General features: G+C 47.1%; 1 protein-coding gene across 4 annotated transcripts in view; it reads right to left on the bottom strand.

The window, feature by feature from the left end:
- Positions 1 to 14,839, bottom strand: part of TM6SF1 (transmembrane 6 superfamily member 1) — a 36,221-nt gene that overhangs the window by 12,706 nt on the left and 8,676 nt on the right. For 3 of the 4 annotated variants that reach the window (XM_064267191.1, XM_064267190.1, XM_003413866.4), the window contains exons 2-6: positions 13,567 to 13,670; positions 9,126 to 9,223; positions 4,461 to 4,564; positions 1,714 to 1,796; positions 536 to 657 (exon numbers count right to left, since the gene is read on the bottom strand). In XM_064267191.1, the coding sequence (XP_064123261.1) occupies positions 536 to 657; positions 1,714 to 1,796; positions 4,461 to 4,564; positions 9,126 to 9,146 (330 nt within the window). In that variant the 5' untranslated portion in view covers positions 9,147 to 9,223; positions 13,567 to 13,670. Of the gene's footprint in view, positions 1 to 535; positions 658 to 1,713; positions 1,797 to 4,460; positions 4,565 to 9,125; positions 9,224 to 13,566; positions 13,671 to 14,839 lie in introns of those variants that run through there. The other variant, XM_023552989.2, reaches the window with a different exon arrangement.

Raw genomic sequence — 14,839 nt, 5'->3', positions numbered from 1 at the left:
AATGTATTCCAATGGATTCTATTGTAAATCTTTTCCATAACATGAGTAGTCATGTCCTGATTACTGCCATGTGCCTGGGTCTCTTGTTAATCAGAACCTGTGGCTCTGTGGGCTACCTTGAACAGCTGTCTCTCTCCAGCCTTTCCTCAGGACAGCAGAAGTAGAACGTACGCTGAAAGAAGAGCCCAGGTGCCCAACATCCAGGCCATTACCAACCCCAGGCAACCCACACAATCCAGCCTCCACTCAGCACACTAATCCAGAATCTGCTGGGAAAAGCCAGGATGACCTCTGGCACAGGGAGTTCCAAAAAGTAAGGCCAGGCCAGTAGAGGCGGATGTATTCAGACAGACACAGACTGTCCTGGCCACCTTCATGAAGATGTGAACCAACACTGCCTAGTCAACACAGTCCCAGAGACTGGACACCCCAGAAGCTCCAGTCCACAGAGACACAGTTCAATTCAGTGGCCGATGGATATGTGTCAGCCCTAGGGGTTTAAGAGCAAGTTACATTTAAATTTTAATAAAATCACCTTTGAGGGATAATTATAATTTTCGGAGGGCTGATTATAGATTCTGAAACCAGCCCAGACAGGAAGACAAGTGTATAATATGCTTAAGAAAAAAGCAGGGCAAATTCGTGTTCCATACTTTCCTATTTAAAAGAGAGAAAAAAAGAAAAAGTCAAAAGTTTACCAAAAACATATTTAAATACGAGAAACACTGAGAATACCACCCCCATCTCAAGTCATCTGAAATTTTACAGTGGACCAGACGGTATTTCTAATGAGAGAGAGAAAAAAAAAGGCTAAAACTAAAAACCAAAAAGACCAAACCAGTTGCCGTTGAGTTGATTCCGACTCATAGCAACCCTATAGGACAGAGTAGAACTGCCCCATAGTTTCCAACGAGCAGCTGGTGGATTCAAACTGCCAATCTTTTGGTTAGCAGTCAAATGCTTAACCACTGCACCACCAGGGCCCCTACTGGATATTTATTAACAGTTATGTCCTATCTAAAACCAAAATAAACAAACCTGCTGCCATCAAGGAATCAATTCCGACTCATGGAGATCCCGAGTGACAGAATAGAACTGCTCCATAGGGTTTTCTTGGCTGTAATATTTATAGAAGCAGGTTGCCAGGCCTTTCTTCCACAGCACTGCTGAATGGGTTTGAACCGTCAACCTTTAGGTTAGTAGTCATTTGTGCCACCCAGGGACCTATGCCCAGCACCAGTACAGAAAAAAGTATATTCAAGATCCTGATTTCCTGCATGCATAAATAACCCTTTATTTTAGGATTCAAGAGTCTTAATTTTCAAGTATGTTTATTATGTTCCCACAGCATGTCAGGAGTTATATATAATACAAAGAGTTTTAAGAAGTATTATTTGTACACCAAGTATGTATATTCCAAACTGGACAAACTCCATACTTACCCCTCTAGATGTTAGATCCTTCTAAAAAGTCAGTAATCACTGGTATTAGATTGCCTACTTGTTCGATGTACACTTCTGAAAATTGCTCAAAAGCACTTTTTAAAAGGTGAGATTAAAAAGGAGGGGGAAAGGAAAATCCCACAAAACAGTGTTTTAGTAAGCTTACTTAGTGTCTCTTGGTTCTGTTACAACTAAAACAGCTTCTCTATTTAAAAGCAACCTCCATTGTTTCAAAAAAAAGGAAAATGAATTTTAAGATAAAGGTCCTTACCCACAATGTTTCCAGGCAGAAAAACAATAATGCTCATAATAATAGATCCGACCCAATATAGGCCAATGGTTCGATAACTTTCCCTGTAACAAAAAAGTATTGACTTAGTGCACTTGTCTGAGAATACTATTGGCAAAAGATGTTTCCTGGTATTATTTTATATTCTAACTAGTAAAGTATATGAATCGAAACTTAATGACTCCAGGGTAATAAATCAAACACAAAGAACCCTGGCAATCAAACGTCATCTCCACATGTGATACACTATAGACCTTCTTTGTGTCCTTTTGAATAGGAAATTATTTTTGCTGCACTGACTTTTTTTTTAACTACAACATGACCACCGCCAAACAGATCCTACAATCCCTATTATGTATGAAATTCATGGCCATGAAAGAAACAAAAAGGTTCAAAGAAAGGGAACTAGATCTATATTTTAAATTATTGTCAAGTGTGAGTAATAGGATGTTAGATGGATGTTCCCTATTACCACAGGGGTGTTACCTGCTGTCACTCCAAAGGTGAAGAGAGTAAGTAACACATACACCACGTCCTAAAGGAGCTCCTAGAGGTATACCCCTCATCTTCTTAATAGATGTTGCCCAAAAGTTCCTTCAGTGAATAACCCCAATAACCCACCTCCATCCTACAGTAGAGGCTATGAGAAATTCAAAGGGAGATTCTCTGAGGGGAAGCACAGTACAAAATTCTAAGTGCTACCCCTCCAGGCCAAATGAAGTGGGCCCCCGAGAGGCCCATTCACAGTGACTGGGATTGTCAGCAGGAGGACAGACAAGAATCTTTCTCCCCAGCTGGGTGCTAACTGAGCCACAGAAACTCTGTGGCCCCCCTCCGCCCTCCCCCCACCACCTCTAAGCATTTCCTCCTAGAACTTGGGAACATTCCTGAAGAGAAAGGCTGGTGCTAGAAAAGTCCAAACATTGGCTGGAGCTGCCCTTGAGTGCGTGGTGAGGAGAGAGGGGTTGACAGCTCGTCTGCATTTCACCCTTATATGGGACAAGAGAGGAGCCTTGGTGGTGCAGTGGTTAAAGCGCTTCGCTGCTGACTGAAAGGTTGGCAATTTGAACCCGCTAGCCACTCCGCAAAAGAAGCATGGCAGTCTGCTTCTATAAAGATTTACAGCCTCGGAAACCGCGTGGGACAGTTCTACTCTGTCCTAGAGGGTTGCTACCAGTCAGAATGGACTCGAGAGCAATGGGTTTGGGTTTGGTTTTGGTTTTGGTGATGGGACAAGAATGTATGACTTCCTCTAACCAGAAACCAAGTGGAGGCCTGGGAAGGTAGCCAAGCTTGAGCCATCTTGCAAGGATCCTTCCATAAGTGGCCTACCTTCTGGAGTATAGGGACTCCATCAGAAAGAAGCTGCAGGTATACCACCAGGTAAGTTCAGCCGGAGAGAACACTGCTCACTGCAGGGATGGGTGCAATGCAGAGGTCCCTGAGATAGGGGTCTCCAAAGAACCCACACATGTGCCCCACAAGGCAGAGCTAGCTTATCATGATGGAGGGTACCACTTGCCAAAAAACAACAGAAACGGTCACATAAGACTTTGTCCCTGTTCTTCTAATCCCATGTACATAGACACACACTCCTAGAGGAGCCAGCTGCGGGAGCAAGCGGAGGAGTAAACACTGAACCGGGAGTAAATGGACAGACCCTCACCCAAGCCTCAGTGCAGCCTCCCAAGCCTGAGGGTTAGGCCTCAGCTGGGGGGAAGAGAGACACTTTGAACTGAAACAAGATTTAAGTTTTGACTTAGAATGTGCTAGGCTTTTTAATTTCTGAAAGTGAGACTATTCTTATAAGAAAAACAAAAACCAGTTGCCATCAGTCAATTCCGACTCATAGCAACCCACGTGTACAGAGTAGAACCGTACTCCATAGAGCTTTCAAGGCTGTGACCTTTTGGAAGCAGATCACCAGGCCTTTCTTCTGAGGTGCCTCTGGGTGGATCTGAACCACCAACCTTTTTTTTTTTTAATTGTGATTTAGGTGATAGTTTACAGAGCAAAACAGTTTCTCATTCAAAAATATACATAAAAATTGTTTCATGGCATTGGCTGCAATCCGCATTGTGTCAGCACTCTCCCCCTTTCCCTTCCACCCCGGCTTCACTGTGTCCATTCATCCAGTTTTCCTGTCCCCTCCTGCCATCTCGTCTTTGCTCCTGGGCAGGTGCTGCCCATCTAATCTCATACACTTGTTTTGATCTAAGAAGCACATTCCTCACGTGTATTATTGTTTGTCTTATAGGCCTGCCTAATCTTTGGCTGAAAGGTGAACATCAGGAGTGGCTTCAATTCTGAGTTAGAAGAGTATCTGGGAGCATAGTCTTGGGGGTTCCTCCAGTCTGTGTCAGACCAGTAAATCTGGTCCTTTTTGTAAACTTGATCATTTGAACCATCAACCTTTCAACTAGCAGTTGAGCACTTAACCATTTTGTTTGCTTCACCCAGGGGATCCTACTGTTCTTGATAAGAGAGCATCATCAGGAAGCTAATGAGTCTGCCTGAGCTCTCTTCATGGCGGGCAGTAACCCAAAGGAATGTGTCCAACAGGCAGTGGTGCAAGGATAATAAGGCACTTCTAGCTTGCACCCATCAAAAGTGTATTCAGATCTGGGTGTACCCATTTGTGTATTTGCCTCTATACATGCACTTTCCTTACACACCCGCTGATCAGTTGCCAGGGCAGCAAGGCACACACACCAGGTGAACTGACTTACTCCCATGCAATGGCCGCCACCATCACCAGGTACATCAGGTAGTGAGCTGACCCATCCCAGTAGCAGATCATGTGCCCGTGTGCAGTGTTCAGATACGGCTCAGCCTACAGGAAGCATGAAGAACAAGTCTACTTTAAGTATGACTCAGGTATTTAAATGCAGAACACCAGGTCTGTACTGCAAGTGAAATAAAACAGTACAATTCACTTGTATTAGTCGGCTAAGACAAAACTCTTCTTCATCATATAAAATTGGTAGGAATGTGAAAATATGATGTTCCCCTGCAGCTGCCAACTAGGGTCAGTCACAAGGAATCTCATAAGAGAACGCCAGGTGGTAATGCCTGGATGATGGCCCTGCACTAGATCAACACAGATTTGTACAGAAAGGCAGAAGGCACGGCAAACTCCCCGGGGCCAAGCCAACAGCATCACTAAAAGGTAGCTTGGTCTCTGCCAGAGGGGGAGGCAGGGAAGACCATGACCCACGGAGCCACTGGCTAACACCACTGTCATCATTTACTAATCATTCACTTGATCCCATGGCTCGCTGGTGGGGCTGGGCATGAGGCAGGCACTCATTCTCCACACACATTCCCAGAGACAGGCCACACTGAACTAAGAGCTTCACTCCTCGCCCTTGCTCCACCCTTCCCAACCACCCTATGGGATACCATAATCACCTCCATTTTACAGACGAGGCAATGGAGGCTCCGAGAGGTTACAGGACTTGCTTAAGGTCACATGGCTGGTATCTAGCAGAGACTGTACTATCAAGAACCACACTTCTCTTGAGAAGTTTTCAGTTTTATGAACACGAGATTATACAATGAGCTACATTTCCCTTTTCCCAATGGCACTAGAAAGCCACTTTCAAGTGTGTGGCCCTCAGCAGGTGTGCGGGTCACCATGGCAGGTATTGGTAATGCCATTCTGCTTCCCCCTTGTTCTTTCTCTCATGTCCGTGCTCTCCTGCTTGTTTCTTTCGTCTCCATAAGCTGCTGCAAGTCCTTTCTACAACAAGGAAGAGTGAGTACTAACTCGTCTATCAATCATCTAGCCCTGCGGGTGATTCTCTGAAGCTACACACTCTTCTGGGGCAAGGACTGCTCTGTAACAAATCAGATCAAATTCAAAGTACAGAGAACGAGGAAACAACACACCAGTAGTACTTCTGTGCCCATGTCTGGCCCACATCTCTGTTGTCATCGTTAGCTGCCAGTGAGTTGATTCCGACTCATTGCCAGTGAGTCGATTCCAACTCATAGCGACCCTATAGGACAGAGAAGAACTGCCCCATAGGGTTTCCAAGGCCGTAATCCTTACAGAAGCAAACTGCCACATCTTTCTTTCATGGAGCAGCTGGTAGGTTTGAACCACTGACCTTTCAGTTAGCAGCCCAGCACTTAACCACTGCACCACCAGGGCTCCTTGCTCTGACTGGTAATAACACTCAATTCCATGGCTTTCTTCATTCAGGCTTATACATCTGGCTCCAGAGCCCTGGCTCCAGCCCTGGCCTTTCCCAGTGGTTTGCTGGATGGCCTATGGGCCAGCCCTTCCAGGTCTCCTCAACTCCTCTAAACTATCAGCTTCTCCTCTCCACCAACCCTCCCACCTGGCTTCTATCAATAGTGACACTGTTCAACTTAACCATTCCTCACTCTCCTAAGCAATTCAGTATGAAATCCTATCGATTTTATTTCCATAATGTCACCAGGCCATCCTCCCTCTTCATACCCTATCACGACTCCAGTTCAAGCCCTCGGTGCCCACACCGTACCACTGCTATTCCAAACTGGTTCCCTACCTCTACACTCTCCTTCCAATGCATCACACTCCTGATGCCTGATGAATATTCAGGAGGCCTGGCTCACGGGCCTGTAGATCTTCAGCTCTGAAATCTCCCCAACCTTGTGCCTAGCCTGCAGGCTCAAGCCTCACCTTCTAGATGGTGGCCAGGTCCCCAGAGCCTGGCCCTGCAGACCTCTCCACAGTTTCGCCACCACTCTGCTTCTCACAGCCATCCTGGCCTCCCTCACCAGCTCGACCTCCAGGCCTTCTCAGCTGCCTCACATCCTCCTCCTGAAGCCTTGCCCCCTCTGCCCTCAGTGGCCAGGCGCTCTCTGGGTTTCCTTCTGCCTCTTTGCCTGTTCTCCCATAGTCTACTTCAGAGGCTTCTTGTCATGGATTGAATTGTGTCCCCCCAAAATACCTGTCAACTTAGCTGGGCCATGTGTCCCAGTATTGCGTGATTGTCCACCATTTTATGTGATTTCCCTATGTGTTGTAAATCTTATCACTATGATGAAATAAGATGAATTAGTGGCAGTTGTAATGATGAGATCTACAAGATTAGATACTGTCTGAAGCCAACCTATTTGAGATATATAAGAGAGAAGCGAGCAGAGAGATGGTGGACCTCATACCACCAAGAAAACAGCGCAGGGAGCAGAACACGTCCTTGAGACCTAAGGCTCCTGTGCTGAGATGCTCCCAGACCAAGGGAAGGCTGATACATCACAAGGACCTCCCTCCAGAGCCGACAGAGACAGAAAGCCTTCCCCTGGACCTGACATCCTGAATTTGGACTTGCAGCCTCCTAAACAGTGAGAGAACAAATTTCTCTTTGCTAAAGCCATCCAATTGTGGTATTTTTGTTATAGCAGCACTAGATGACTAAGACACTTCTCTTCGAGCAGCGACAGTCTCCAAAGTTCCAACATGGCCCTCCTCTGTCTCCACACTCTTCCCAGGCAAGCTCCTCCCCCTCAGGCTTTTAGGTACCAACTATACTCAGGTGGCTCTCGCGTCTCTCTGCCAGGAATGATCCTCAGAGCCCAAGACCTGCAACGCCCTGCCACCTGGGACATCTGCTAGGATGTCCCTCAAACACTGGTAACCCATAATGTCCTAGCAAACCTTGTGCTATTCGGGCTAGTAGCGGGGAGACACGTGCTATTTCTCATCCCAAGCCTTTGCCGAACTGTTCCTTCTCCTTGGAATGCCCTTCGGCCCCCTGGTCTACCTGGAAAATGTTTGCCATCCAAGGCCACTGCTATTTTAAAAAATGCTATAGCAGTGTCTGGGATAGCAGTGTCACCACCATGAAGAGGCCCTCCCCCACTGCTCCCAGAGGTGATCCGGCTATCCCCGCTCCGTGGACTTCTGCCTGCATGAGTCTCCATCCCTGCACCTAGGACAGTGCCATCTCCCTGCAGCATCAGGCAGTGAGCTCCTGGGGGCCAGAAAGCAGGTTGTAGGATCCCAGAGTCTAATTCAACCAACCTGCAGAACTGAATTCCAGCTCTACTCTGTTTTGGTATCATCGCACCAGCATTCTCCCAGATTCCAAATTTCAAAGCAGGAATCAGGATGTCATCTTGGACTTTACCTCCCTGTCACCCCCCAACCTGTCCTCAAGTCCTGCTCATTCTAGTCACTCAAATTCTCTAAAATCTATCCCTCCTCTCCATTTCCTGTGCACCATCCCAGTTCAGGCCCTCTTCATGTCTTTCCTGGCCCTGTAAAAACCTCCTGACCTATGTTCCAGCTCATGGCACTGACCCTTCCCTTCACACCATTCTTCCCAGAGTTGATGCATTCTGCTGATTTAAAATCTTCCCTTGCATATGGAATAAAATCCAAACTTCCTTAGCTGGCATACAAAGCTCCCTGTTACTTCAAACACAGATGAAGACATACTTTCAGTTCTGCTCCTTATTGCCTGTGCGACCTTGAGCAAGTCTCTTAACCTCTCTGGGCTAGATCCCCCCCCCCATAAAATAATAGGACTAGCTCTCTCAAATGCTGTATAGCTCTATAGCACTACGATTTGGCAAAAGTGTGTGATAATCATCACAATCGAAGGGCTTCATTCAGTGCCTTGGTGCTTGGTACTTTACAAATTTAAGACAGACTTAGACTTTCTGAGATAGTAATGTATTCATAATGTTGTTACTTGCCATCGAGTCGATTCCCACTCATGGCAACCCCATGTGTGCAGAGTAGAGCTGCTCTATAGGGTTTTCAAGGCCATGACCTTTTGGAAGCAGACCGCCAGGCCTGTCTTCCAAGGCACCTCTGGATGGGTTCAAACTGCCAGCCTTTTGGCTAGAAGTTGAGCGCTTAACCATTTGAGCCACCCAGGGACTCCTCATATTCAAAATGTTGTTGTTAGATGCTGTGGAGTTGATTCCAACATATTCACAACAGACAGGCTCACGTGCTAAATGTATTTAAACTACCTCATTTATATTAAAACCCGTTGATGTCGAGTCAATTCCGACTCATAGTGAACCTATAAGAAAGAGTAGAACTGCCGCACAGGGTTTTCAAGAAGTGGCTGGTGGATTCAAACTGCCGACCTTTTGGTGAGCAGCTGTAGCGCTTAATCACTGCACCACCAGGGCTCAAGTGCAAGTAAAGGGGAAAGGTGGGTCATCTGGTGACCGGGTGGGAAGAAGGAGTTCTAAGAGCTGAGTGTGGACGGGAACTGCCTCCATGACCTAGTCCTAGTTTTCTGCTTCACTTTCCACGTGAATAAACAGCCCAAGTCTATTGCAGTAAAGAAATTCTGGGCATCATGCCTGCTTACATTAAATTAGAGCATTTTGGGCTCCTGACCCTTTGGTTTAAGGTTCACAATCGCTAAGCGACCCCTTACCTCTCTCAGGTAGTGCATCATGAAGCCATCAATGATTCCATCCTGTTCCAGGCCTATGATGAGGTTCACCACGCTGGTAAATCCAAAGACGGCATAAACTAGAGCAAAGAAACCAGCAGTTTAAGAAGCAGTAGCTCAGCAGACAAATACAAAGAGCTTGGTATTAGCCAATAATAATGGATTGTTTTTAATGTTTTCCGGAATATATCTCCTGCACGGCCAACTGGAATTCTGCCTGTGTTCAGGAATCTCCCCATTACCGCCCTGGTGCTCACACCTAGGGAACACCCATTACTGGGGTAGAGAATGACAAAGTCATCCCCTACCTCTGTCCCTGAAGATGCTACCAGGACACAAGGGATCTCCATGAGTCAGGGTCAGTTCAATGGGCCCTACCTCTACACCCCTCACAAGTGACTGCCCAGGACCAAAACTGCCTCCCACCTAGACCAGCAGGCACAAAAACAGAACTGAGAGGCCCAGGAAGCACAGAAGTGACCACCAGGTTTAAAATAATGACTCAAACCAGTTGCCATTGAGTTGCCTCTGACTCATGGTCACCCCATGTGTGTTAGAGTAGAATTGTCCTCCACAGGGTTTTCAGTGACTGTTCATATTGCCAGGCCTTTCTCCCAAGGTGCCTCTGGGTGTACTGGAACCTCCAACCTTTTGGTTAGCAGCTGAGCACGTTAACCATTTGCACCACCCAGGGACTCCTAAAATAATGACTCAGATGAGGTAATTCACACAACCATTACTAAGCAGGCCAATTACAGTTTATCCAACAATGTTTGCCCTATTCCACACCGAAGGTCCTAAAGACAGACAACTGGCTGATGCATAAGTGACAATGGCTCTAAGAAAAAGGCCAGCAATAAAAAATTAGAAGAAGATGGTGCAATTGAATATGAAGGAAGCAAAGCAGTAGCATCTTAGAGACTCTTACTAGTGTTGTGAGAATTTCTCAAACAGGCTTAAAACCACTATCAACAAATGACTAAAAGAATAATACTTGTTAACAGTGGGTGGTCAAATTTGACAAGAGAGGTGCATTTTAAAGTTGTAATAAATCTGTGTCTTAGACTATGTGACGGGCATGGTCATAGAGAAATGTGATGGTAAATATAAGAAAAGCTGTGGGAAAAGAAATTAGAGAAGCATGGCATGGGGAAAGTTAATTCACAGAGGAGAGCTGGCCTCTCCTGAGTTCAAGTCCGCAGCCAGGAGTTTGGTGTTTACATTTTCTCCAGAGGGAGCGAGGGTGCCCTGCCTCCTCTGCACCTCCGCCGAGGCCTTTGGCCAGGTTCTTGCTGACAGAGTCACTTTCTGACACTCATTTTTTGGACTCCTCCCAGGTGATTACTTGTCGTATGTCCCCCAGGAAAGGAGGCGCTCAGCACATGACCATTGTTCTACCAGTGACTCCTGATGCCCACACATGTGTCAGGCTCTGTGTTAGAAAGGCCAAAGACAGTCTCTGCTCTATAGTGGACCAGGAGTCCTGCCCAGGGCCTGGTCCTGAGGCCGCAGTGTGATCAGACACAAACACTCAATTCATTTAAAGTACCTCGTTTATATGAAGTGCAGGTAAGCTGGAACAAGGTAGGGACAGGGCTGAGGGTGCCTGAGAGGGAGTGCCCAGGCTTGGAGGAGTCAGGGAAGACATCAGAGTACAGGTAAGTGTGAGCGCCCTGTTGGAATGGGGAGTCCTTGGGTGCCTCAAATGATAAACACACTCGGTTGGTCATCAAAGAGTTGGAGATTCAGGTCCTCCCAGAGGCGCCTCGGAAGAAAGGCTTGGTAATCTGTGCTTCAAAAAAATCAGCCATTGAAAATCCCGTGGAGCACAGGTCTACTCTGACACACATGGGGTCACCATGAGTCAGGGTCAACTTGATGGCAACTGCTGGTGGCCATAAAGTGGGGTGGAAGAAGGGCGGACAGCCACAGGAAACTAATCTGGAAAACAGGCAGGGTCAGATCAAATGCAGGTGGAGTGAAGCAAGTGAAAGGCCTGGTTCATCCACTGACTGTGAAACCTTTGGTGGGTCACATATTTCTCTAAGCTTCAAAATTTTTTATATGTGAATGAGAGAAATTACTCATAAAGCCATTGTTGAGTTGATTCCATGTGTGTCAGAGCAGAACTGCTCCATAGAGTTTTCATGGCTGTGACCTTTTGGAAGTAGATCACTAGGTCTTTCTTCCAAGAGGTCTCTGGGTAGCTAAGCGCAAACCATTTACGCCACCCAGGGATCTTGTTGTTGTTGTTGTTAGTTGCTGTGGGTTCCATTCAAATTCGTGGCAACCATTACTTGCCATTTTTTCCTCCTCACCTTTGTCAAGTTCGCCCATGGGCAGAGAATACTTCCTGAGCCACTGATGATGGGCTAGGCCACATGATTTGCTTTGGCCAGTGGAATGTGGGTGGAGCGACAGTGGGCCAGCGCCAAGCCTTAACCCTTTCATGGACCATGGGATATTTATGTCTGTGTTACATTTTCTGCCCCTGGAGGTTGATTGGCAGGAATCTGAGCCACTTTAGTATGTTCTGGCATCAAGGTGAATACTGATGCAACTGCCTTAAAAAACAAGGGAGTTTAGTCTGCGCCTCATTTGAGTGTTGAGAGCCACTCATATGAGGGGATGCTTTCTGGAGGTGTGACTGTGTAAAACTTCTGTCTTTTGGTTTCTGTACAGCGAGATAAGACTTAATAAGTATGTTTATTATTTCCTTTGTGTTATTGGGAAGGTACGGTTACTCACATTCTGAAATATTCAAGTAAATGAGCTATTTTTGGGGTGAAAACCGTTTGTGATGCACATCCCGGGCCATGGGACCAATATGTCCCCCGTATGTGGACCGATATGGCCCACTCTAAATCAAACTGACAAAAATTATGTGCAGCAAGGGCAATGTTTGTTTAGTATTTCGTGTGTATTTTTGGAAAGTTGACTAAGATAGTTTATGGCTCAAGTGTAACCAGGAAGCGTGATATGCCATGGGATTGATATGTCCCACATGTATAATATGCTTCATAGAACACAGGACTGATATGTCCCGCTTGCAATTGGCACCCAATTTTTCCAAATAACAAAAAACTACTAACAATGATTCAGCATCCATTCCATTAGTGAAAAAACATGGCATCGCCAGAAAATTCCCCCCAAAAAATTTATCCATGAAAGGGTTAAGAGGCATTGTTTTTTATTGTTTTCCACTAGTTGGTCCGGTGCCTTTGTATCCTCCAGGAGAAGGGCATGCTCTGGGGAGCTGCTGGCCTAAACATAAGAAGAAACATGGAACAGACCAGAATCCGACCCACAACCTCAACAAAGAGGCTCCAGCCAACCAAAAGACCCATGAACAAGAAAAATTAATGTTTGCTGTTGTCAGGCACCAAGATTTGGAGGGTGTTTGTTACTCAGCACTATCAAAGCAGAAGCAAAACAAAACACACGGCAAAGCACTTGCCACAGGAAGTACTCGAAAACTCATATTACAGCTTTTCTTGGGGCAGGGAGGCATAATGGAAAGAGCATAGGCCTCGGGGATCAAACAGTGCCGTGTTCACTAGCTGTGGGATCCTGACCACGTTACTGCGTGCCTCTGAGTCAGCATTTCCATCCGTAAACCAAAACAGTTGCTGTCAAGTTGATTCCAATTCACGGTGACCCCCTGCCCCCTGGTGTGTGTCAGAGCAGAACTGTGCTCCACAAGTTTTCAATAGCTGCTTTTTCAGAAGTTGATCGCCAGACCTTTGTTCCAAGGTGCCTCTGGGTGGACTCGAACCTCTAACCTTTTGGTTAGCAGCCAAACGTGTCAACCGTTTGCACCACTCAGGGACTCCTCTTCACCTCTAAGTAGAGGGATGTTTGTTGTGGGGATTAAATAATACTTCTAGAGTGCTTAGAGCCATATCAGGTACAGTGTGGGTGCTCAATCACTGGTGCTTTTATTTAATAAACATGTCCATCTGCCAGGCACTGTTCTGAGTACCTTACAAATATTATTCAATCCTTGTACAAACCCTCTGTGGTAGGTCCTATCACTTCCTCATTTTACAAATGTGCAGACTGAGGTCCTGTGCAGGAAAATGACGTGCCAGGTGGAGGGGCTGCAAGTAGCAAGCCTGTGGGCAGGAAGCCCAGGAAGGAGCTAGCACACAGTCGAGGTCAGAGGTCAGAACACGCTAGGGGCGGGGAATGGAGGGGTGTCCTAAGACGGTCCTGGAGGTATCCCTCCGCCAGGATCCCATCAGAGAGAGGGTAGGAATCACAGCCTGAGAGACAAGGGCGGCGTTGTCCTGAACGACCCTTGCATTTCTAGCCACTCTGCCAGTGGGGTCAGAGTATTTTCCCCCAAGGAGGAAAACGGGATGGAGGCCAAGGTGTTGGGCTACTAAGTGGACACAGACGGGCTCCCTCCGCGGGTACATACCATAGAACAGTGGGTCCCGGGGCGGTTTTCTTTTGACAAGGACGCGAGCCAGCAGGGCGACCAGGAGCAGGATGAGGGCAGCACCCCCTACAATAGTCCAGGAACTGCAACAACAGAACAGGAAAGCGGTCTCTTATCAAAACAAACATGCTGGTGCCTGGAATTTCCTGATCGTTGAGTGCTCCAAGCCCTGCCCTACCTCCGCCTGCTGCTCACTGCAGTTAGTGACGTTTATCACTAGCACTTGGTTTCATCTGTCTGGGAGCCTCTGATTTTCAGGAGCTGGAGCCACCAGGCCCTCAATCTCCTCTTGTCCTGAAAACCTGTCTCGCAAGCGCAGACGATATATCTGGAGGGCTCTCTGCCTCACCTCATCCCCACCCCTAAGACAGCCGCCGGCCCCCCTTGCCTCTACCTACCCAGCCCTCCAACCCCTGCCCCCACATCTCCAGAGGCTTCGGGCAGCTGACAGCCATCGAATCTGCCACCTCCCTCATGACTAGCCAGAAACCCCTGGACTGAGCTCCAAGGAAAATGCAGGAGGCACAACTACATGCACCTTCCAGTGGGGGCAGGGAGAAGGGACCATATGTCTGGTGTATAATCAAATGGGCCAGAGGGTAAGGCCAGGAAATCCAAGGAGGGGAGGAAAACAAAAAAAAGGCCAAACCGGTTCATGGTGGAGTTGATTCTGACTCATAGTAACCCTATAGGACCAAGTAGAACTGCCCCGTAGGATCTCCAAGGAGCACCTCGTGGATTCAAACCACTGACTTTTTGGTTAGCTGCCACAGCTCTTAACTACTATGCCACCAGGGTTTCCGGGAGTTGGGGCTAAAACTTAGGCCCAAATGAAGCCAGTCCAACGCCTCACCCCCAGGGCCAGTATCCAACCCCAAACCAGGGCATCCAAAGCAAGGCTGTGTGAGGCATAGCCCTGGACCTTTTCCTGGGAAAGAGAGTGGCACTGAGGAGTCCAGGGGCCAGGAATCTTCTCACGTGGGGCAGCACCAGGACACGAGGCTTGAGGGAGTTAGTAGAAACTGGTTCAGCAGTCAAGAGACCTAGGTTCTAGCACTCATCTGTCACTGAGTAGGTTGTATGACCTTAGGAAAGTCACATCATTTATCTGTTCATTAATTAATTGGAAAAATATATTGAGAAAAAAAAAGTATTGCACACCTTTTTGTGCCAGGCACTGTTCCAGGCACTGGGGACACAGGATGAACAAGATAGGCCCCTGTCTCCATGGAGGGACCTATCTCAATGGTCT

Source organism: Loxodonta africana, chromosome 13, assembly GCF_030014295.1.
Source record: "Loxodonta africana isolate mLoxAfr1 chromosome 13, mLoxAfr1.hap2, whole genome shotgun sequence".
Classification (NCBI taxonomy): Eukaryota; Metazoa; Chordata; class Mammalia; order Proboscidea; family Elephantidae; genus Loxodonta; species Loxodonta africana.
Note: the sequence above shows the minus strand (reverse complement) of the source record. Positions and strands in the feature narration are given on the sequence as shown.